General features: G+C 37.6%; 1 protein-coding gene across 4 annotated transcripts; it reads left to right on the top strand.

Annotated features, from left to right (window-relative positions):
• The first annotated feature begins 1,005 nt into the window (after nt 1-1,005).
• On the top strand, nt 1,006-21,874 carry BNIP3L (BCL2 interacting protein 3 like). Of its 4 annotated transcripts, none has more exons than XM_081077855.1 (6): nt 1,006-1,225; nt 8,251-8,434; nt 12,486-12,558; nt 17,101-17,204; nt 17,327-17,476; nt 19,115-21,874. In XM_081077855.1, exons 1-6 carry the CDS (start codon nt 1,126-1,128, stop codon nt 19,161-19,163), a joined length of 660 nt encoding a protein of 219 aa, XP_080933981.1. In that variant the 5' UTR covers nt 1,006-1,125; the 3' UTR covers nt 19,164-21,874. The 4 variants fall into 4 exon arrangements, with proteins under 4 accessions (XP_080933981.1, XP_080933980.1, XP_080933983.1 ...); XM_081077854.1 differs by having other exon boundaries at nt 1,038-1,225; nt 17,080-17,204; XM_081077857.1 differs by lacking the exon at nt 1,006-1,225 and adding an exon at nt 6,588-7,531.
• Nucleotides 21,875-22,484: the final 610 nt, after the last annotated feature.

Here is a 22,484-nt window from a genome sequence, read left to right as displayed (position 1 = left end):
GAATTTAGGGTGCGTTAAAGGTGCAATTTCATACAGTGTGGAAAGGATGACTTAAAAATGAATAAATATTGTTGAGTCGATTGACTAATTATAAATAACTGAAGTTAAGTAATTTACAATATATAAAAAATGAATTTCGGATGGATTAACAGTCTAAATATAAAAATAAAACCTATTAAGAAAATTAGAAAAACTTATAAGGAATAGATTAATAATCTTGATTTGATGGCATTCCCAAGTCATATAAAAAGTAATAAGTTTGATCACGTGAAAATTTTAAACGTCTGCAGAGCAAAACAAAGTTAAAAGACAAGTGACAGACTGAGAGAAACGTATGCTACATAAATCAGACCAAGGAAACTGGACAAAGACATTGAGATATTAAGTAGGTGGAGTATTTGGAACATAAAGTCGTTTAGTGTCACCCACATATACGAGGTAACATGGCTTTCCATGTGATGTCCCAGAAATAAGTTAGGTGATGGGATCTGGGTGATTACCTTCTCTGCGTTTTCCTGGAGTTTTCCAATTTTCTTTACAATGAAAACGTTTTTAAACTCTTTAACAACTAAAAAGTCTGGTCTGCTGTATATTGTTAATGTTTCACTACCTTTATTTTAGGTTTAATGACAGGGAGGCACTGGGGTCTTTGCTTCCTTTGTGTCATCCACCATACCTATTACAGAAGTGAGTCCTTACAGATGTTAAAAAGAAAATGCGCACAGATGGATAACACATTGTTGATCTTGTAGATGTGGGAGATTTGGGTGCCAACACACAACACCTTACACTTCCTCATTACACAGTTCTCCCTATCCTCCATCCCAGTTCCAGCCGCATAACTCACTCCGTCCTGCCAGTACAAATGACACGCAAGAATTCATTCCTGGCGCGCGCGTCAGCGTGACTCCCGGGTCTTCAGGTCTGCAGCCCTCCTGGGAACGCCCCCGCCCCGCCCGTCGCTTGTTGTGTTGTCGTCACGTGGTCCTGGCGGGCCCTGACGTCAAGGGCAGGGGAGGGACTGCGCAGGCGCAGAAAAGGGGGCGGGGGACTCGGCTTGTTGTGTTGCTGCCGGAGAACCGGAGACGGTCCAGCTGCGGCCACAGCTCTTCCAGGCGCCCGACAATGTCGTCTCATTTAGTAGAACAGCCGCCGCCCCTGCACAACAACAATAACAACTGCGAGGAAGGCGAACAGCCTTTGCCACCGCCAGCCGGCCTCAACAGTGAGTGCTAGGCGGGCGGGCTGGGTGAAGGAGATGGGGGAGGAGGAGCTGCTCCAGCCACCGCCACCAGCTCCACCGGGGCTGGAGGGGGGGGGGAGACGGGAGGAGAAGGTAGCCCATTGGTCCGGGCCAAGGATGTGCGGCTGACTGACAGCTCCCTTCACCTGTCAGAAGGAGGTGCTCTTGCCTTCCTCTGGACCGGTCTCCCCTTCCCTCCTGGGGTCTTGGGTAGGGGGCTGCTTGGGTTCGCTGTTGTGGAGGGCAGGTGGGTGGGAAGAGAGGCAGGAAGAGCCGATCCTACCTGTGGTGGGCCCCTGAGAGGAGCCAATCGGGGCGTGGAGGGGCGGGCCTTGGAGCGCGGGGAAGGAGGGTGGGCGGAGCGGGCCGCGGAGGAGACGTGGGCAGGGATGGGGACGTGCGGCGGGGACGCCAGGGGATGGACGCGGGCCGCCGGCCCAGGGGAGGGGGCGGGCGAGGGACAGGCGGGAGGTCAGGTGTGCGGCGGGGCTGGGCCTGGCCGGGCTGACCCCGCTTGGCGCGCTGGGTCGGCCTGGCTCCCCGGCCCGGAACGTGAGCCCTCTGGTTGCCTTTCTTTGTTACCACAGGGTGGTCAGGAAAATCATTTGGTAATTTAGTGGTGACTTGTATCACGCAGGGGTGGCGAGGTGTGAGGAAGCTACGCTACTTTTTTTTTTAAAGGTATTTCAGAGTTGCTTAAGTGTGTGTTTTTTAACGATGGGGCTGTGTGCCCTGTTAAACCTCTTTATGAACAAACAGCCTCTTGAACCATCCAAGATTGCACAAATCACAGAGTGTGGGGCAATGAATTTTCAGAAACGGGATTAAAAACAGATTCATACACAAGGGCGGTTGAAAGTTAATGGCAGTGTTGAATTACGACCGACTACAGTTGCTTTTCATAACATTCTGGTGATACTCCGACATCGTGTCCCTAAGGTTATTCCCAGGTGTCCTGAAGGCCCGTAGTCTCGGAAAGGTTTTTGCCTAATCTTTCAGTAATTCCTCTCGTGAAAGAGGTGGTTGGGACATTTAGCATATGGCCACGTGAAGTTGTTTAAAACTCATTTGGGTGCTTAAATGACATCTAAAGGCATTGCAGTATCTTTCATAAGAGGAAGGTATCCTAGTATGGCCTAAAAATTGTTTTAGGGAAGAGCGTTCCTGTCCTTGCAAGATGCAGATAGAATGTAAGTGTTTTAAGATGTTTTCATTGCTTATTGCCACTCCCCTATCTTTTCCTGGATAAATTCCTTAAATGTTGACTTATTAAAACTTTTAAGTGTCTTATGTGTTCTAGAATGTAATACTGAATATTATAACTTCCCACAGGAAATTAGGATTAATTTATGTGTCTGTCAATGTACTTGCTTCACGTATATGCATTTATGAATTATTTACCATTGTTTGCATGTTGTTTAACATGGGGATTTTAGACCAGGAAGAGACTTGAGAAATAACTGTCCCCTTTGATTGAAGAGACTTTAGAGATAACTGTCCCCTTTTATTGACCGGTAAAGAAACAGGTCTGGAGTACAGTGTATTGTCCAAGTTCACAGTCCTTTAGGATGGAGCTGAGGTTTTTACTTTCACCCAATCCAGTGCTCCTTTCAGGACATTTCTTTTCGGTGGACCAGAATCCCCTGATCTCGTGTGTTTTTTTTTCCCCCTCTTCTTTCGCCTCCCCCCACTCCAGTTCAAGCCTTTGTTTCTCAGTCTAGTTGTGTAGGACACAGCTCCCTGGCCCATGGTGGTGTTATGAGCCTTGTGCTGCCCCCAGCTGAGTCAGTAGGTTGCTGGTCATCGGTGTGCCGCTCACAGCAGCTGGGTCACTCACAGCAGCTGGGTCACTCACAGCAGCCCAGCTCCAGGGAGAGCTGTTGTTCACAATCTTAGCTGTGGAGGGCACAGCTCACTGGCCCATGTGGGAATCAAACCGGTGACCTCGGCGTTAGGAGCACAGCGCTCCAACCACCTGAGCCACCATGTTGGCCCAATTGTTTGCTTCTTATTCTTTCAGTATGTTACTCCACCTAATGTAGTGTACAGAGGTGACCTGCCTATCTCTTTTTAGTACACTATCTCTTAATTTTACTCATTGTGTTCCTGTGATACTTATAAGTTAGCTGTTTGGTTAATATGTGTACATGATTTCACAGAAAGCAAAGGAATTGTAATTTCCTTTCACCATTTAACAAAAAAAAAATGGGGTTGAGCCATATGTGATTGTTTAATCTCTATGTCTGACAGACCTATGAGGTATTTGATGTTCTTGGCCAGGCAGTTGCTGCTACGTTTATGTTAGCTCTTAGGAAGTGGAAGAACACTCAGCATGTGTGTGATATCAAAATGTTGCTTTGGGAAGTCTGCTAGATAGAAAGTATTTTATTTGGGGTAGGGTGACCTTTTAAGTTACTGAAAAGCTTTTAGATAGTGCCATATTTAATTACTCCCCTCTTGCTTTTTACTGTGTTTGTTTTTTTTGTTTTTTGTTTTTTTTAGCTCATTATACAACACTGAACTGAACAAAACAAGAAGCCTTATTGATTCCTTCAAGTGATTTTTGGGCAAAACAGCTTATTCAGGCATCTAACATGTACTATGCAAATTGCTGATGAGTTGAAGTTCTTTTTCGGGTAAATTTGCAGAACTGTGAAAAACAGGAGATGAACTCATTGTAGAGATTATCTCAGCCTTGGGATTTTATCTTTAGTTCAGGGGTCAAAGCAGAGTTTTAATAACAAATTATTGAAATATTTGGAATAATGAAATCTTTCTCTGACTTTTTTTGTTTACCATCGTAGAGGAACTGTTCACTTTGATTACAAATTAGTAAACACACAGATCTGAATTATTTCCAAAGCTAAAAGGTTATTTTCTAGTTTTCAGTTGTTAGTTTTACTCTTAAGAAAACTATTAAGTTACTTAAGAATATTTGTGTAGGACATATAGGTCGTAAAAATCAGACAGTAATAGGAAAATCAAGGTAGCAGTATAACTCTTGTTGTTTAACATGGGAAGCACAGCCTTTTTTCTCCTTTTTAAAATATCTACCATGATGTTCTTGCTCCCCCAGTATGACAAGAAGGCTTTTAAGGCTATGACACATGAAACTTCACTGCTTATAATACTATTTTGGACACATAAGTAACGGGTGTCTTGAGTACCTGCTTGGGCAAAAAGACCAATTTTTTTTTTTTTTTTTAAATAGGAATGACAGTGACTGTTTCTGTCCTGGATTCCAGCATTAGTTAGTTGAAATAAATAAAGGTTTTGGGGAAAGAAGATAAGACATAATGAAATGTGTCACCCTGGTTAGGGTTAGAGTGACACGTAGGGCCTTGTCATCTTGTGGAAAATGAGAAATAGTACTCTTTTTCTTTCCCTCTCCCATCCCTAACTTTCCCCTTCTTGAAAGAGGATTGAACTGGTGATTATAAAACTATGAAGAGTATACACAACATATAGTCATGAATATAATGACAATCACTGGACCAACCTTCACAATGTACTACTATGTTGGAGAAAGTGGAAGGATGTGTCTCTGAATCTCTTAGCGAGTCTCAGAAACTTGTATTAGAAAATATCTCATGTGTTGTGTGTATGTACAATCTGGCATGACAGAACAGTTTTCAGTTTGTAAGTAGGCTTTGAATATAATAGAGCCTGCATGGTTTTTTTTTTAATTTTAAAGCTTGATTGGTAAAAAGAGAATCACTCTGAGATTGTTTTCTACTTTGTATTGCTTGGACAGCACAATCATATTTTACCGTGTTTCCTTTCCAAGTAAGAAGGGACTTGGGATTGATAGAATTAGAACATTAAAAAATTCTGAGGCTGTGAATAGGGAGTGAACTAGGTAATGAAAAAAAGGCACATGTAGTTCATCTATTAAGAAAGATAAGTTTGCTTTCACCCCCATTTTTCTCAAAAGATAAAGCTGATATGTAGCCTCTTAATGAATATTTGTGTACATAATTTCCTCTGCAGTACTGTTTTTTCATAGATGATATTTCTGGAAGAGAACTATTAAGTTAAAGGAAATCTACCTTTTTAAGGCTCCTAATACATATTGCCGAGTTAACCCTCCATTGAAGCCTTGATTTTAATAACATTAGAAACAGTAATTTCGTTAATGGTTAACCGTTGCCATTTGGATAATGATTAAAGTATGGTATAGCTTTATGATGGGGAGCAAAGCAGTTGTTTAAAAGAATGAAGTAAGGCAATATATATTGATGTTGAAAGACATCTGCAAGTTGTTAGGGTAAGGAATGCTACTTACAGAAGGATATATACAGTCTGATTCAATGTTTTTGTAAAAACTAGAAGTTTACATGTAAAAGTTTTAAAAGTGGTTTCCTTTGGTATAGGAATGTGAGATTGGGAGAAGAAGTATTAATTTCTACTTTATGTCTGATGTTTGCATTTTCAAGAAACACATTTTTGCAAATAAATTTTTTTAAAGGAGTATAATTATAACATTAGCTAACACATAGCACTTACCATGTACTAGGCACCTTTTGTATTTTTTTATGTGCTTTATTCATTTCATCTTCCTAACTGTGAGGTAGATACAGTTATTATTCCTACTTTACAGATTAGAAAACTGACAGATCTAGAGTGTAACAGGTATAAGTGATAGGATGGGAGTTTGGCTTCCATCTGTGCACTTACCCACTGTACTAGTAATATATGCACAAACAATATTGTCTGCCTAAAGTAGAAATGCCTTCAGTTAGGCTGAGGGTTAGGGCCATTGCGGGAATCACTTCACTAAGCTTTTCTAGGTATGTCTCCTCAAATTCCTAGATTATGATTGCTTACATATTTTTAGTGCAGGAAGTAGAAATGGTTTGGAAATCCTTCAAAAAAGTAAGGTCTAGAAAACCTGCTATTGTTACACCCCTTTGTCTCTTTGATCAGCTACAAGTGAACATTAATTTTATTTTAAGGAAGATTTGCTTCCACAGAGACCTCTCTAGAACACCTGATAGCTTACGTAGTCCTGCTTCTGCCAGTGCAGAAGCAGGCTTTTTATTTGTTTTTGTTTATTTTACACATTGGGCTTCTGTACAAGAAGAACCAGTAAATTTGAAAATCCTAGAAACAGTGCCAGTAGAAAAAAAGTTTATCATATACCGCTGTCTTTCTGTGTCTGTCTCTTTCTAGTTAAAATATTTTGCAGAGCCCTAAATTTAGGACTGCGTTTGGCATATGTTTTATACACGCCAGAGGCACTGCAAATATTTAGTAAAATTACGTTCAGTGTTAGGTCTATCTTAGCTTTGTTAGTTAAGTTTGTTGATCCATGTTGAGTTCTATCTAGTGTGTGTCCATTTTTGTGTGTATATAGAACGAGAACACGGAGATGTCATACAACTTTTGTTTGCCAGTATCGTCCCAAAGAATTGGTGCTGATTAAGGGACTGTGACAACTCCGGAACGGCCTTAGAGGGAAAGGAAGGAAAGGGTAACTTCATTTTTATTTAGCAAACACTGTTTTAAGTGCTTTACAAAGAAAAACTCTTTTAAGTAGTATATAACAGCATCTACTGTTTGCTATGTCCTTTACCTCTGTTCCTATATTTAATCCTTATAGCAGCCCTGGAAGGTAGGTACTATGTTATCTGTTTTGCAAATGAGGAAACTCAAGGTCAGAAAGTCAGATAGATAGTAAGGGGTGGAGTCATATTTCCAGCCAGGTTTGCCTTTGAGCTTTTCCTTCCGATGATGCTGAGATCACTTCTGGATCTGGACTAGTCATCACCTCATTTAGAGTGCCTTTAGGTTTCGAACCTGTTTTCATGATTATTCTGATTTATTGATAGAAGACTGTTCAGTCACAAAACTCTCTCTAATGCTTCTGCTGGGAGTTTAGGGGAATGGCCCCGCCAACCTGCTTGGCTGTACTTTCTGAAACAAATTTTATTGTAAAGAATGGAAATTATGGGAAAAAAACATACACTACTGTCTCTTTTTGTTGTAAAGTTGGCTTATTGGCTGCCAACATGTCCCTTCTCACCCTCTATCCACCAACGCTTACTAAAACAACCTTAATGTGTTCGGCAAACTCATTGAGCCAATAAATATTTTCAAGACCTAGCCAAATTGCCAGAGCCACGCCCCTTTCCTGTGGCTCCACCCCCTTTATTCCCCTGAGAAAACTTCAGTGTTGCCTGTAGCAGATCCTCAGCCATTTCTCCCCCCCAAAACTAACGAGGCTTAATGAAAACCCTAGAAAGCAGGAACTCGTGGGAGAGAAGAGAGAAAAGACAAGTTCACAAGGTATGTTTAATGTGTAGAGAAAGAGTGAGGTATAAAGGAAAGGAAGAAACTAATTTGTGGGTTAGAGGTAAAACTTTTTTCAGAATTTTTAGCAACCTGATTTTGTTGAGAGCCGGCTGCGTTAATTTTATGCTCCAGATTTGTACACAAACTGAAATTTTTTTATTGTATTTAAGTTCCCTCTCTAGGAGCTTCTCAGTTGTTTGTGCTAAGTATGACTTAGTTGTTAATTTATTTAGATGACTTTTATGAAGTTTTTAAGTCACATGTTTATTTCATTTGTGGAGAGGATACAACTAAATAGCTGGGGTAGACTATGAAAAAATCACATATAACTAGAATATTGAAGGTAAGTAGCCTGTCTAAAAATAAAATAGCGATTTATTTTTTAAAAAGTGACCTAAAAGCTTTTACTGAAGTGTTTATTGTATATAAACTAAGCTTTAACCAGAGAGAAAATTGGCCAAAAGATACATTTTTTTAAGATACTAGTTGTAGAGTCCCAGCTTCTAAATTGGTTGATTGTGTGAGTTACATCAGGGACAGAACTATATAGATTTTTAGATGTTTATTGCTCTTTGCTTATTTTCTTCAGAATTCTTTCTGCATTTGGTTTAGGTGAGTCAGACTTATCTAAATTCACCATATTCACATCTGTGTGCACAGGACAGATTGCAGTTCTGCTGTGGTTAACGTAAGTTATCTGACTTGTCCAACAGGTTCCTGGGTGGAGCTACCCATGAACAGCACCAATGGCAATGAGAATGGCAATGGGAAAAACGGGGGCCTGGAACACGTCCCTTCCTCATCCTCCATCCACAATGGAGACATGGAGAAGATTCTCTTGGATGCACAACATGAATCGGGACAGAGTAGTTCAAGAGGCAGCTCTCACTGTGACAGGTAAGTGAGAGCCGCGTTTTGGTAGAATTCAGGAAACAGATGGGTTACAAGGGGAACTCCCATTAGAAAAAATAAATGGCTTACATCTTCATTTAACCAAAATAGGATTCCTGATTTATTGCAGCATGTGTATTTAAATCAGACAGCTGACTGACAAGTACTTGAGTGCCCTTTGTTTCCCCCCCGGATTAAATCAATGTCCTTACCAGATTGTATCATTTTTAGGTGTTTATCAGTTTGAAAGTCAATGGCATAAATGTTTATGTACAGAATTAATCTGACTTTCTCCCATTTTCCTTTGTGCCTCTGTTTCACAGATCTCATTCTCCTAGAATACGGTCATCTCTGTGTATCTCTGTCCTCCCTTCTAGATGGTGAGGCTTTAAAAGGCAGGGGTCATGTTTCATCTCCTTTGTACTCTCACAGTAACGGGACTGGCATGTAGTAGACACTCAGTAAATGTTTGTGTCATAGGAACTGCAAATTGATTCAAGTTACAGCAGTATTTACACGGAAACACCAACCAAGGTCTGTAAAGATAGTTCATTTTGAAGGCCATTCTGTTTTCTTAGAGCAAGGTTTATTTCAGACCTCATTTTGGTATATTTGAGTTAAGAAAATTAATTCCACTGATTAAGGGCTGCTTATGGTGGAAGAATAAGAATATAGAGATAGGTAGGAGTGCAATGAAACCGAGCTATGTTTATTTTTCAGTGTAAGTGAAGTGTCCCTTTTTTTCTAGAGGGTCCAGGTATCAAATGACAGTACTGTATTGAACAATGCTTAGACCAGTTGTAGCCATGCTGATAGCATGCTGGGGTACTGGATGATCTTCTGGTTAATTAAGAGTTAACTGATATCTGCCCTGTAGAAAATGCAAATACACATGAAAAAGATGAAGGCAACATTTAAAAATGTAAACAGTGATCAGGGGGTAGAATTACGGGTTTTTCTTCTAAATATTTTTGTATTTTGTAAAAATTGTGTATATTGCACATATTATTGCTTATCAGAAAAAATATAAAAGGAGAAACAGAGTTAAATTGTGTTTGAAGTGCCTGTACGTCTTACGACCCAGACACGTTACCAAGGCAGCAGAGGACTGGTTTGCCTGCTCTGTGCACCCCCGCCACCCCGTCTCCTCTCTAACTTTTCCCTGTGCTGCTTAAAAGCCTGGGTAGCTCTAGTCATAAGCAGAAGCAGAACAGATGGCCCTTTTCTGAGCAGCTTGCCATTGATTCCAGTAGCTACAGCATTAATCTGTCTTTCAGAATGAAGTTTGTATTAATACAGGCAGACCTCAGAGATACTGTGGGTTTGGCTCCAGATCACCACAGAAAAGCAAAAAATAAAGTGAGTTGTAATCTTTTTGCTGGTGGAGGGTCTCTTGCCTTCAATTTGTAAAAAATGCAACATCCGTGACGTGCAATAGTAAAGTGAAGCGGACAAAATAAAAGTGCAGAAAATAAAATACCAATGCATCAGTGGGCCTCTGAAGTTTTCTGTTCGTTGTGGGCCTGTTGAGAAAGCTTTTCCTGTACATCCAAGTTTTCATGACCATTAGTCGGTGGTGCCCGTGTGTCCCTTAACCTGTTCACTTGGTGCTATCCTGGAGCAGAAGAAAGTCGCCAGCTTGCCTTTCAGGTTGTCTTAGTTCATTGATGGCTGCAATTATCCTTGTGATTCAATATGAATTCACCTTCCCGTGATTGTGTTTATGTTGTGTTCCTAAAGAGGTGAAGTGAGGTATGGTAAATGCTTTTGAACACTTTCCTATCCCTCGGCCTGGGTATCTTGAGGCTCTGGGTTACGGGTCATGTTTCAGAGGAGGCCTAGAACTCTTATCTAGCTCTGGTACTCTCCGGGGATATAACACCCGTGAACATTTAAAAGTGTCTTCCAAATTCATGCCGTTTGAATTGCCATGCATCTCTATGTTTGAAGTTGTTGAGGGGGTTTCTTGTAGGTGGAAAAGTTTTAGGATTGTTGGACATTAGTCCCAAAGCTAATTTATGTGTACTTTCAATTTAAAAATGATTCCACAGATATATTTTTGTCACTATGGTGGTCGTTAGCAGATAACTCTTTGTGTTTTGCTTTGTGTTCCACCCGGTTGTAGGAGTTTTCAACTTCCTAGATTTACCCAAGGAGCTTTTAAAACTACCAGTGCACAGACACCATCCCTGGAGATTCTCTTTCTGTTGTCAGGGGTGGGGTAGAAACATGAGAATATTTTAAAAGCTCCCCAGCTGATCCTAACACGAGCCAGGGTGGAAGCTCTACTACGTTCCAAATTGTTAGGAGTAGTAAACAGCTACCAGGGAAATGTTTAGTGTTTTTCCGAGTGAGATGGGTGCCAGTGGGAAAGAAAAGTGTAGAAGTAGATCAGTGTTTCTGTCGGATTCTCGACATCATCGAGCTGCTGCCTTGACCTGGTCATGGCTGTTAAAGCTGGCCCTTAACTTGATCTCTGGCTGTGAACCCAACAGGCTTCTGAGCATAATGACCGTAAACTGAGGACAGCGAGAGTGCCTTGTTCTACTTGGTTCCCGTGCTATAGCCTGAGGATTCTAGTTCAGGATAAACGTTTTCTAAACACGTTTACATGTTGGATATAGAACCAGCTTTTCTCTTTTCCTGTCCTCGTTTAAGACTCTCCTGTGTCAATTATAATAATCTGGAACGCCTAGGCTGAATCATTCTGATACTTTTCTGGTGATCTTACTTATTTCTGAGTCCTAACTTATTTTTGAGTCAGTTTCACCAACATCTCTATATATTATCACTGTACTCATCATGTTCTTGATAACTTTAATAATTCATATCTATTCCTTTGAGCAAGTTAAGCTTGGAGCATTTTTCATCCCTACTTGAATTTAGATTCTGGGGGGTGGGGTGTGTAGTGAACAACCTAGACACTTGCTGTGGTTACACAAGGAATCGTTGATAAAGCTAAGAATAGAACTTAGCACATTGTATTCCTCTGTTGTATAATATCAAGGACAGTTCACGATCATGTGTTTTTGTCTAAAAATTTATCTGTAAATTTTTGTAGTTCTGGAACTATATCTTGTATTTTTCATTAAAGGTTATATGTTCGTATGTATAATCTTATCTAATTCACTCTGAAATATCTCAGAGCAAATATTTATGAAATAAGCAGAATAGTGGTTCTCAAACTCTTTGGTCTCTGTGCTCCTTTATACTCCTACAAATTATTAGGGACCCCAAAGATCTTTTGTTCGTATGGGTTATATATTTTGGTATTTACCATTATTAGAAACTAAAACTGAGAAAATTGTAAAATATGTATTCATTTATTCAATAATAATAAATCAATTATATTTTAACATAAGTAACTTTTTAAAAATGAAAAATAATGATTTTCCATAACCCCCTCAAATTAGAAAGACTAGTGGCATTATTTTACATTTTTGCAAATCTCTAATGTCTCTGGCTTAATAGAAAATAGGTGGGTTCTCATCTGCTTTTGCATTCGATCTGTTGTAATATCACACATGAAGCTCCTGGAAAATTTCAGTGTACATTCATGAGAGAATGAGAATGAAAAAGGCAAATGAATCCTAACAGTATTATGAAAACAATTTTAACCTAGAAGACCCTGTGAATGAGTCTTTGAAAACTGCTTTCACCCTTCGAGAGCTGCTGGTGATGAATTATTTAATGATCAAAGAACTTTGAGACAGAGAAACCCAAATTGGGTTTCTGAATTTGAAGATTGTTTTACCTTTATTGAAAAAAATAGTAAAAATAAGAAAATATGACAGTCTTGTGTCTTTAGGTAACATTTCCTTTGTAAAATTATCATTGTGAAGGAATTTTTCACCACTGAAAAATTCCAGAACATTTTTGGGAGTAAGAGTGTTCAATTTCACTTTTTTTTTTGCATGTGGAAAAATGATACACTTTTTGATTTGCTGCTTTTTCAAAGCCGTATGACTGTAACTTTTAATTTTCTATTTTCCTGTAAAGGCTAATTTATTTGACAAAAGGAAAATTCAAACTAATGGCTAAATTCCTTCTCTTCTAGCCCTTCCCCACAAGAAGATGGACAAATTATGTTTGATGTGGAAATGCACACCAGCAGGGACCATAGCTCTCAGGTGTGTGTTTGTTGATTTATTTTTCTGATTTTCAATAAATAATAATGGAAAATGCAAAACTCTATATAAATATATTTTGCTAAAATATATTAAAGAATAAGAAGACTTAAAAATAGTTTGAAGCTGTTTGAAGTTATTAAGCTCTGGTTTTGGAACTTAATTAGAATGCCGTAGTTATTTTGTACCCCTTTACAACTGAGAATTTGGGGACCTGTTACCCTAAAAGAATGGAAAATTCTTGTCTGTGATGTATCATTGCAGTATTCCAATCTAGTGTCTTGAGTTTGTAAATAGGAAACTGAGACTTATATGGCTTATTTAAGGTCACACAATAAATTAAAAGGAAGATTGTTGTAGAACCAGGTGTGAAACCCTTTCCTGTGTCCGCAATGAAAGCAGTGACTTTTGAGATGAATTCCAACAGCTAAGATAAAATTTGTTTAAATTATGTGGGTTCCTTAAGTTAAAGAAGATAAATATAGTCCACTAGGAGCTGACGTTGTTGGAAATGTAAATGGATATAGTATTGAAAGCTTACAAAGATTTAAATGATAAAATTTATGATAAGTAAATAATTGTTAATGATTTAGAATATTCCTAGCCAGCTCTTAACTTTATTGAGGGTATCAGGTCATCTAAAATCTAAAAGTATCAGAGTACAAATTCTTGAGGACCGAAACCATTGTGTTTTTCTTCTGTGTTAAGGTGCTTGAAGAATGTATGTTGTGTGAATATTTAAATGAATTCTAACAAAACCTTTGTTTTGTGGGGTTCTCACTGAACAATGTTCTGTACACTTTGAACTAGAAATACTTTGCATGTTGTCTTGGGTCCACCCAGTGTTCTTTCTGTTTCAGAAGGCGGCACGATTTCTCCCTACTTTGACTATTCTGTTTGTGCTGTTGTCTGAAACCTAGAAAAATCTATGGGATTGAATACAAATTTATTTCATGATGAACTTTATACTGTCTTGAAGCTTAGAGTAGCAAGGCTCTCATGTAGGAAGATAAGGTGTCTGACTGGCGTTGAATTGTTGGGGTTTGTATGTCAGTTTTGCCAAGCTCAGTAAATTCTAACATGAAGAAGAAAGTATATAAAGTTTTCATGGCAAAAGGTGTACTAAGGAATCCCAAGATAGAGAAATGGAAAGAATTCTTTGCCCCAGTCTTTCCTGAGGAAGATATCCCCAGTCCATACTATCTTTTGTACACACTAGTTGAAAATCTAGATCAGCATTTTCCAAAATATGTTTCAAGGAACAATTTGCTCAGTAGGAAAGCTCCAGAAAATAGTTCTGAAGTCAAATAAGTGGAAAGTCATGCAGCCCCAGCCTCACTCATTTCCCCCTTCTTTAGTCACAGTGCGTACTAGCATATTAAAAGCTCTGACAGCTCTTGCAGTAAAAAAATCTATTTACTTAAACCAAGTATTTCCTGATTATTTACTTTTCCCCTTAATAATCTACCTAAAAACTTAAAGGGATACTTTTGATAAGTGCTGTCTTGCGTGGCTCATGGAGTGGCAGGTATACAGTTAGGCTTAACTGATAACTGAATTTTAAGTGGACTTCTAGAGCTGAAAATGTAAGGCTTTTGGCCTCTGTGTCAGATTATGATAGAATTGCTAGTATGATCCCTATTCGGACACAAGAACCTAAAAGAACATTGGGTGTCATCAAGCCTTGGGTAAGCATTTAAGCATCAGAGCAGTCAGTTTAAATAAGGTTACATTTTTGGAAAAGCAGTCTTAACTCCTATAAGGAAAAATTACATCTTTTAGGGTAAGTCTCTTAGTGAGGAAGAAATCAGTAGGTATAAGTTTATTTAAACTTTCAAAAAGCCTTTTAAATTACTTTTGTAATTGAAAAAAATGGTAATTTAAAAAGTAATCATTTTAGGGTTTGGGAAGATGAATTTTAAGTTTTTCCCACTTTTATTGTTCTCAGTCCAGTGAAAGAGGTGATATTATCCCCATGAACAAATGGGAAAGGTATTGCTTTGACTTAATTAAGTTACTTATCTAAGATTGCAAAGCAAGTAAGTGATAGAGCCAGGATTGAAACCAGGGCTGTCCGAACCTGTGGCCCCTGTTCCTTCTGCTAAAGTAAGTCAATGAATGGGATCGATTTCAAGAGAGCTCATAAGGTTGTGAGAATGAACTAAAACATCTAGTCTGGTGAGTTACGTTGCAGTATGTAGAAGCCTAAGGTGTGACACATTTAGGAAAAATATCATTTAAACTATACTTTTAGAATGATCGTCCTCAAGAGTCTCAGTTTTGTGGCAGAAAACAGACTGTAGATTATCTCTTGAAGGCATTTTTGCGTGTGTTTCTGGGACCAAAGAGGCCAGCACAATGTTGGGTATCATTGGATGATGATAGAAACTGAAATTGTCCTCCCTCGCCCCTCTTGTAAAACTGGATTATCTGAACACAGACCACTATGCAGTATCCTATCCATGTTTAGAGACCTAAAGAACTTGAGGTGGGCCAGAGAAGGGAAATGTAAGAGATTAGAAGGTAAAGGCCTTCCCCGGGAGAGCAGGCTAAGAATGATCAGAATCTTCTCTGCATAGACGTAGGTATAGAGAGAGGGTTATTGATTTGGTTGAAAGCATAACTCTTGTTTAATTAGATTTACCATGCTCTGAAATCCCAAGAATTAGAAAGAAATTGAAAACCTGAAACTGGCAAATTTGAGATTAATAAAAGGAAGCGCAGGGCAGTCATGAATGAAGAGAGCTGGCTGACTTCTGACCCTGATTCCTAAGGCTAGCATGCTAGACTAATGGGCGATTTTTTTTTTTAAATAATACTCCAAAAATAACTTTGCTTCACTCAACTGAGAGAAAATTATATCATCTTAAAAAAAAATTTAGAGCATAAAAATTGTTCTACATTTTCATTCTCTCAGAACGTATGAAATACTAACTTGTTCACAAATTTACATCTAAAACTTGGAGCAGTTTTAGAGACATGTGACACCAAAGGTGGAAACTAAATAGAAGAGACCTGCAGGGTGTTGTTGAATCTAGTCAGATATTCTGTGTACAGGAATTGATCTATAAGTGCATTGTAACATTGTTTTTGATTTAGGATGTTTGCAGATTAACTCTAAAGAGCCAACTCGTGATTCTGAGTAATCTCAATATTCAGTGGAAAAAGCTTAATCCTGAAGGCTACATTGTGTCATTCAGTAGAATTTGCCAAGTCCCCAGAACTAAGTAAGAATGATACTACAGAGTCTTAAAAATCCACAGGGATTTTACTTCTGGTTTGACAGTAAAAGGGACTATCTGAAGCTACCTTCCCCCCCGGGCAGCCTGTCCACAGAGAACTAGACCTATCAAAAAAGGAATACAGGGGTATGTCAGGCTCCGCATTTCATAACTACCTACTGAAAAGAATGGAAGCATTGGCCAAACGCTGAATCCTGTTCAAACAAAATAACAAATCAAAACAATTCTTAGCTTTGGTTTGAGGTCATAGCATCACACATTCCTTAAAACTGATAAATAATGCTGTGTCATTTTTAGGAATGTCTCATTCCTGTGCCTTCTATGGAAAGAGAAGCTGTGGAAATTTTGATTGTTTTTGGCCTGAAGCTAAGCTTTAGGTTATCATTAGTAAGAAAACTGATTTTTTTTTTCATTTGTTTGATGCAAGATGTCAAATTCTGACTCAGTATAAAATAACTTATAAGTGGTTTGGAATAAACCTTGGGAGATGTTTGGATAGTGATTTGTCTAAAGAGTATATAATCTCCTTCCAAGGAATAAAATCTAATGCTTAAGAGTGAGGGTTCTAGAGACAATTTGAATACTGGCTCTGCTACTTACTACTCATGGAACCGTAGGCAATTACTTACTTTATATCTCAGTTTTCTCATCTATAAAATAGAGTATTACCAGTTCCTATTTTTGTAGGGTTGTTGCAAGGTAAAAGTCAATGCATGTAAAGGGCTTAGAATCATGTTTGTGTCTTGATACATGCTTAATAAATACTATTATTATTTCCTCATTATGTCTCCCAATTACTTTTATTCTCTTCACTTTATATTTGTTCGCATATACTTTTTGATATGTTTTCTTTTATTTTTAACTGAGGAAAGTTTTAAATGCATACAAAAGTAAAAAGGATATTACAATGACCTCCATATAAGCCTCACTTAGATTCAACAGTTATCAACATTTTCCACGCTTTAGTTAGTATTATGTCCAAAACACACTTTTGTCAGGTTTTCTTATTTTTTTTCCACGAGGGTATAACTGATGTTTCAGGTTCATATTCTATGCTTAGATGTAACAACAGTGAAACGGATTATTTTTAAAATTCTAGATACTCTGATCTTAGCTTATTTTGTCAGACTTTTTTTTTTTTTTTTTTTTAGAAAAAAGGCATGTTTCTCACATAAAAATTACTGATAAAAAAATTACTGATGGACAGCCTATGATGTTGGTATATTTTCCGTCTGGATTTAGCTTTTGTAGTAGGAAGAACTGGTCTTTTTTTCTTTTTTAGAGTTTGAATTCTTTTTTACAGTCAGAAGAAGAAGTTGTAGAAGGAGAGAAGGAAATTGATGCTTTGAAGAAAAGTGTAGACTGGGTGTCCGACTGGTCCAGTAGGCCTGAAAACATTCCACCTAAGTAAGTTCTCACGTGTTTCTTTTTGGTGGGCACAGTGGCTGTATATGCCGTGGACCTGCTAATTTCCAAGACATTTTAAGTAAACACCTTTCTGACACCTCCTTCTGAATTTCTTCCCCCAGGGAGTTCCACTTCAGACACCCGAAACGTTCCGTTTCTTTAAGCATGAGGAAAAGTGGAGCCATGAAGAAAGGGGGTATTTTCTCTGCAGAATTTCTTAAAGTGTTCATTCCATCTCTCTTCCTTTCTCATGTTTTGGCTTTGGGGCTAGGGTAAGTACTGGTCAACTCCTACAGTTGTTTTTTTTTTTAAATTCATTTTATACTCTTATGTGAAAGCAATTTGTATTGTTTTGCTTTTAATGTTTTAGTGCAAATAGGGTGAGCTTAGGAGAATTATTAAAGTTGATACACTACTGGTATACTGATCAGCATTTTTAAGAGTAGAGTTTTTTTTCTTATTTGAATAAGTTGTTCATATTTGTCCCCTAAATGATTCTTTTTAAGTGGGCTCTTCTCTGGTTGAGTTTTCTTTTTCGGTTTTGTTGTTGTTCCTTATAAATTATGCAAGATTATCTAAATTTTGAAAGTAAACTACTCTTTAGTGTGTAAATTTAGAACCGATGTGAACATTTTTTTCCCAGATGGGAAATACACCATTTTATTGAACAGTCATTGAGTGAAACTGGTAGGTTGGTTGGGGATATGTTTTTTTCTTTGTAGCATTTTCATTTATTGTTCTAGAATCGGTCCCACGTTTACCTGTAATTCATTAATTTTTCAGGCATCTTTTAAATTTTTTTCCTTGATTTGAACAGTTGAGGAAATATATTTTTGAAATACTTCAGGAGTTAAACACTAGCTGTTAATTTTTTGAAGACATATCTGTTATTCTCTTTAAGAGTGTCCAGAGTCATTTTCCGTATATAATATACAAAAGATACATCATCCCTTATCTTCCCTTTAAGGAGCTCAGTATATGGGAGAGATGTTCACAGTCACGAACATGGAAAAATATGTGTGACTTTCCCACACACCCCTTTTGTCTTTTTGGGGGCTTGGTGGGCTTTTGTATTGGCGAAGACAGTGATCACAAACATCAGAATGGAAGGTGTTTGTGGAGGAAGGGAATGTGTGAATGTTATATTTGGTTGGTGTGGGCGCAGGGGTAGGAGTTTCAATTCCCTTGTAGTACCGACTGCACAATAGTTCATTTGTCCTCAAGAGGTTGGTTTTTGTACCCTGCAGTATCTCTTCCTGTCATGAACCTCAGACTGTTTCTCTTTCTGGTTTAAAGTAACTATTGTTATAGATGAATGTAGAAAAAGGATTTTAAAAAGTTGCTTGCTTTTATTACACTGAAGGGTGGGACTAATTCCATATTTTCCTCAATTTCCCTTCTGCTTATGTTATTTAAAGATAAAATACTTGCTTGGCACGGAAAAGTAAATTTAGGTTCTTAATCCTTAAGAGTTAAACTGTTAGTAAGAGCCCTCTTGAAAGCACTGGCAGCTTGGTAATTTGGCATATTGCTGTATTTTATATCTGAAGTATCAGTCAATCTACAAAAGCAGAACTTTTTGTCTACCACAAAGGAATATCTCAGAGGAGGTTGGCTCTGTTTTATTCTTTGGAGGGATCTGTTCTGGCTTTCCTTGTCTAATCACTGCCCCTATGCAGTCCAGTCTTGCCTCATGAGTAAACATAGTCATATTTAACCCGTTTGGCTGGCTGGTGACTAGTTTTAAGTAAGTTGGTAATGTTTTTAGGGTGTTAAAGAACTGTGCACATATAACTTGAACCTTTTACAAGGACTGAAAAATCTAGCTTTTAAGTACCCTTCAGCCTGTGGACAAGCTGGTGTAGAACTGTCGACACAGATGAAACATGGTCCACTCTGTTTCCTTTCAGCATCTATATTGGAAAACGACTGAGCACACCTTCTGCCAGCACCTACTGAAGGAAAGAAAGCCCCTGGGAAAGCGTGTGACCTGTGAAGTGGTGTATTGTCACAGTAGTTTATTTGAACTTGAGACCATTGTAAGCATGACCCAACTTACAACCCTATTTTTACATATCCAAGCTCCAGTAACTCTTAAATCCAGTATTTTATTCAAACGCTGTTGAGGCATTTTACTAAAAACCTCATTCCCTTTCTGGTCTGTAAGACACTTTAGAATTTCCTAACAGAGTTTACTGTTGTTTAGAAATTTGCAAGGGCTTCTTTTCCGCAAATGCCACCAGCAGATAATAATTTTGTCAACAATGCTATTGTCTCCTTTTAGTACCACCAGACTTAGACCTGCATCATTCATGGTATAAATTTTACTCTTGCAAGATAACTCCCATCTCTCTCTTAAAATAAGATCAGTTTAGCAAATGATATATACAAGCTTCATTGTTTCGTTTTGTTTTTCAAGACAAAGGCAAGCTTCCTTAAGCTTGAATTTATAGTTACTAAAAAAACAAGAAAAAAAAACACAAGCCACAAGAAAAAAAAATATCCTGGGCAATAAAAAATTATTTCAAACCAGCTTTGGAGCCACTTTTTGTCTAAGCCTCCTAATGGCGCCTTTTAATTTGTAGGAGGCAGGCTATATAAATGATAGGTATGAAATAGAATAAGAACTAAAATACATCAGCAGATTTTAATACTAGTATGTTGTAATGTCTTTTCTATGGTGTAGAATCTTTATTTCTGACAAGGAATGTCTCAGGCCTAGAAATATATGAAATTGCTTTTGGGATTTTTTTGTGTGTATGTTTGGTATTTTTATGTTTACTAGCTGCATGTGAATTTTTCATGACTTTCTTAAAACTTAATTTCTTTTTTTTTTTTCTAGTAGATTTTGGAAAGAGGTCAGTTAATGGTATAAATGCAGGCTTCTTGTTTTAGGAAGCATCACGTATACTCTGAAGCCTTTAAACTCTGAAAATAATTGTTTCAGAGTTATTCCAAGCACTTGTGCAACTTTGTAAAACAGACTTGGTTTGTGGGAACAGTTGACAAAAAGTTCTGAAAAGATGCCATTTGTTTTCTTCTGATTTTTCCCTTTTTAATGTTTACTGTACAATCTTCCCAAGGTGATTCCTGTGATTCTGCAGGCACTGGTCATTTTCTTTTGTAGCCATCTCCAGTTATGTTAAATTCCAGAACGCTCAAGAACTTCTTTCAATGATGTACTTTTTGTTTGTTTGTTTGTTTCTAAAATGTGAAGCTTTAGGACCAAATTGTTAGAAAGCATCAGGATTACCAATTATTTCAATTAGATTTATTGGATTACAGAACACATAGCATGACTCTAAAGGATACTATTATATGTTTTATATACTATAAATAATTACTGTTTATGATATAGACATTACTATTGAATACTTAGAAACCATTGTTAACTTTAAAACTAACAATCTACTCATTAAATAAAGTATATCGGGTTGACTTGAATAAAAACACTATGACAACCAGGTTTGCCAATTTGCAGAAACTCTTTTCTCTCACACATCAAGTTTTGTAAAACTGATGTGTTATAATGGAAAATAACATACAGGTTAAACAAACAATTCTGTGTTCTTTTTCAAGAGTATAGCTGGCTATCTTTAAGAAAAAGATGATATACCCAAAATAGTTTTCTAAATTATTTTACTTTGTTTTTCTTTCTAGCATTTGATGCTAAATAATTTGGACATCTTTATATTATACCTTGTTTCTCTCTTATTCTTAAACCTGGTAACACTTGATTTGCCTTCTATAACCTATTTATTTCAAGTGTTCATATTGGAATTTCTTTGGGAGGCAAGTAAATCTGATCACCCGCTGTTTTTGAAAAGCCTGAGTAAAATTGGAAAGGCTGGTAAAATTGAGAGAACTAAATAACTAAATTGCTATAGTATACAATTTCTATAACAATTAGTATCATGGGAGGGAAAAGTAAAATTATTCTTAAAATAAGAGCAACTTTTTACAGGCAATACATTGCCCTCCTGAAATTCAGCAGCAGCTCTATCAGTAGTGTGATTGAACTTGGGTATATTTATGGTATTTTTTTCAACATTGAAAATAAATTCAGTTCTGTTCTTTTTCTTAAAATATCTGTGAAATTTTGGACTATTAACATGATCATAGTAGAACTTCTCATAAAATGAAATCGTGCAGTATTTATTGATAGCCCTAACATATGGGATACATGTTTATGCTCCTAATCAGATTTGTGTTGAACGGAAACAGGTTAAGTGATTAGAAAGGAGAATCCAACAATTAACAGTTGACATTTTAAGATTAATGTTTAAAAAGCTTTACAACCTGTTTACAATTTGGGGATGAAAAGGCAGGTTTCGTTTTTCTTATGTTGGATGAAAACTGGCTTAAAATATTTGTAAATAGAATCAAGAGCAACACTGCACAAACTTGCACGTTGAAAAGTGCAACAAGTTACTTTGATTGCAGTAAAAATATTTACTATCCTAAAAAGGAAAATCGAAGACTTAGCCAGGCAGATGAATTTTTAAAGTGGACCAGTTGAAATTATTGGAATTAACTGAGCCAAAGTGATTATGCATTCTTCATCTATTTAGTTAGCACTTTGTATCATTATATACAGTTTACAATACATGTATAACTTGTAGCTATAAACATTTTGTGCCATTAAAGCTCTCACAAAACTTTTTCTGTCAGTATATCATTTTATGTCACGTGTGTTGCCTGGGAGTTTAGAGGAGACGAGGCCTCATCTGTCGACACAGAAATTTGTCATCGTTGAGTTCCTCAAATAGAAGCATGCTTGACGGTGTGCCAAGCGAGACAGGAGTAAATGAGACTCCTACATGCCTGAGTTTCGTACTCTTGAGAAGACAGTCATCACACAATATGATTAGTTATTGGAGAAGAGTGTATGAAGTATAGTGGGGCCTTCGGAGTATTCAGAGCAGTTGTTCTGCCAGATAGTGTCAGGACATTATTCACAGAGGAGGTGACATACTGAAAGATGAGTAAGTGTTCCCGTGCAAAACGGAATGAAGGGTATGCCTGTAAAGGGAATGGCAGGAGCTGACATGTGAAAATACATTCCAGGAATCACAAGAAGTTCAGCGTAACTGGAAAACGTGGGCAGAGAGGAAACTGAAAATACAGTTTAGTGTTGAACCAAATTGAAATGTATATGGCCATCCGGGGGTTGAATCTAATTGTGTTAGTTGGTGGAATACCTTTGAGGGGCCTGTTTAAAGCAGGGAAATGGTTGAAGAGTTAAGTTTTAGACAGTTATGAAAGTGTGAAAGAAAGTAC

This window comes from Rhinolophus hipposideros (assembly GCF_964194185.1).
Source record: "Rhinolophus hipposideros genome assembly, chromosome: 16".
In the NCBI taxonomy this organism is placed as follows: domain Eukaryota; kingdom Metazoa; phylum Chordata; class Mammalia; order Chiroptera; family Rhinolophidae; genus Rhinolophus; species Rhinolophus hipposideros.
Note: the sequence above shows the minus strand (reverse complement) of the source record. Positions and strands in the feature narration are given on the sequence as shown.